The 2260-nt window shown below is 38.5% G+C and overlaps 1 protein-coding gene across 1 annotated transcript; it reads right to left on the bottom strand.

Annotated features, from left to right (window-relative positions):
• Positions 1-13: 13 nt before the first annotated feature.
• LOC121938117 (T-cell immunoglobulin and mucin domain-containing protein 2-like) lies at positions 14-2186 on the bottom strand (the record flags this gene model as incomplete). The annotated part of the gene is made up of 4 exons (XM_042481398.1): positions 2128-2186; positions 1212-1244; positions 1014-1103; positions 14-342 (listed from the first exon to the last, which is right to left on the bottom strand). Coding segments are annotated over exons 3-4 (372 nt in total), but the record flags the coding sequence as incomplete, so codon positions are not given.
• Positions 2187-2260: the final 74 nt, after the last annotated feature.

Genomic DNA, 2260 nt, shown 5'->3' with positions numbered 1-2260 from the left:
ATGGGGTTCTTACTGGGGTTGATGGGGTTCTTTCTGGCGTTGGAGCTGCAGCTGTTGTCGCAGACGCAGTGGTGACTTGCAGGGTGGTTGCTGGTTGCGTTGATGTGATTGGTTGTAAACTTGTTGGTTTTTCAGTAGCGGTCGTCTGTGCCGTCATCTCTGCTTGTGTTGTTACTTCCTGTGTCGTCGCTCTTTGTGTCTTACCCGTCGTCGTCGTCTCTGGTCGTTTGGTAGTTTGACTTTGTGGAATGACGGTTGCGGGTTGTCGGGCTGTAGCGAGCGGCGGGGCCGTGGTGATCTTTGCTGCTGCCGCAGCTGCTTCATCCATCGTTGTTGGTGAAACTAATAAATCAAACACAAACGAGGAGAGAAGACAAAGTCTGCTTAACTGTGTGCAAAAGATTATAAAGACAAAAATGTGCTGGAAAACAATCCAAAATTAATTGAGATTTAAGTTGCAAATCTACACAGAAAAACCTGAATATTATGAGATTACTGAATCAGTAATTTGCCAAAGAAAAAAAATTACTTTCATTTTTATTTATTTTAGGACTAATTTCACTGATTTTTTTTTTTCTTTGAACTTTCTACTAATTTCTTGCAAATGTTTTGGTCAGTTTTCTAAGTCGCTCGTTGCCTGATTTTCATGTTTGAAAGTAATCAAGCCAATTTCAGGTTTCAAGGTTAACAGGTGTGATTGGTTGTCACAGACACACCCTTTTGTGTGGACCCGTAAAGATGAACTTTGTCACAAAATAAGAGCGTACAAGTGCTTTTAGTGTGATCACAAACACTGTTGCACCTCCTTATGTTTAAGATTTGATCTTTTTAGGGATTCAGGTGACATTAGGTATAAACATAAGACCTTTCCTGAACAGCAGCCTGTCGTAGCTATAAACCCGGAGTTTATTTCTGCTCACAAGGTCTAAAAGTTAATATTAGAAGCTAATTCAGAGTGTGCAGGTTGAGCAGGATGAGTGGAGACGTGAAGCGGAGGCCTCCTGCAGACTCACCGTGTGCCGTTGAATGGACTCTGCTGGTTAACATGGAGCTCATCCCAGACGGAGAGATGTGACTCAGATTCGTGGGCAGTTGGTGCCATTCTGAGGTTTAAAATAGATGGAAACCAGAATTAAACGCCTCTTAGAGCGTCCTGAAGATGACAACACATGCTTGAATGATTTTTTTTGAAAAGGTGATGAGTTACTCACCGACAGGGAGTCTGAAGGAGGACACGTTACCTACTTGAAAAGAAAGAAGATTTTTTTTTTTAAAAATCATCAACATGCCAGAAAAAAATAGGATTTTCCTCAGACTTAAACCCCGAGTCATTAAACTTCCCTGCAGTTCTTTCTGCCATGTTTAGATAATCATATTTTGAAAGTCTTATTTTTCCCTAAAAATCTTGATTTGCTTGATGTTAACTTGCAGAACTTAATTTGAAACCTGAGCAAACTGGCTTGATTTCTTTCAAAGCAGAGAGGTGGCAATGACCAACATCAAATTAAGAAAAGCAAAAAAATAATACAATTTTAGGCCTAGAAAAAAAAATCCTAACAATGAAAAAGTGAAAAAAAAGAAAAGTACAAAAAAAACAGGAAATTACCTGAAAAAAGTGCTAAAATAAAAAACAATAAATACAAATAATTAAAAATGTGTTTTACTCACATCATCATTTTCAATATGTATTCTTTCTGCCATTTAATCTTATTTGTAAATTCTTATTTTTATAGAGAAGAAGTCTTAAACCCTAAAAAAATTGATTTCTTTAAAAAAAAACACGGAGGTGGAAATGAGCAACTTACAAGAAATAAACAAGAAATAACACAAAAAGCTAAAAAAAAAAAAAAGTAGGCCTGAAAGAAAACTACCCTTTCTTTTGTTTTCTTATTATCAGGTAATTTTCTTGTACTTTTTTACAAATGTCTTGCTGATTTATAGGTCATTTCATTGACTTCTTACCATGTTTTCAAAGGAATCAAACCAATTTTCTCAGGATTTAAGTGGTTAAATATGACAAAAGTCATCTGTCCCTCTGAGTAAAAATAAATCTGCTGTTCAGGTTTTATCCCGAGTCTCTGCTGCCACCGGCTGGTTCACAGCGAGGAACAAACGGAGACGACAAACCTCGGTGTGGTCCCTCCACGATGGTCTGATTAAAGAGCGGCGTGATGGAGCCGACCTCCCACAGCTCAGGCACCTCTCTGCCTGGACAACACACACACACACACACACACACACACACACACACACACACACA

Source organism: Plectropomus leopardus, unplaced genomic scaffold, assembly GCF_008729295.1.
Source record: "Plectropomus leopardus isolate mb unplaced genomic scaffold, YSFRI_Pleo_2.0 unplaced_scaffold28523, whole genome shotgun sequence".
NCBI lineage: Eukaryota > Metazoa > Chordata > Actinopteri > Perciformes > Serranidae > Plectropomus > Plectropomus leopardus.
This window is presented reverse-complemented; position numbering and strand designations above follow the sequence as displayed.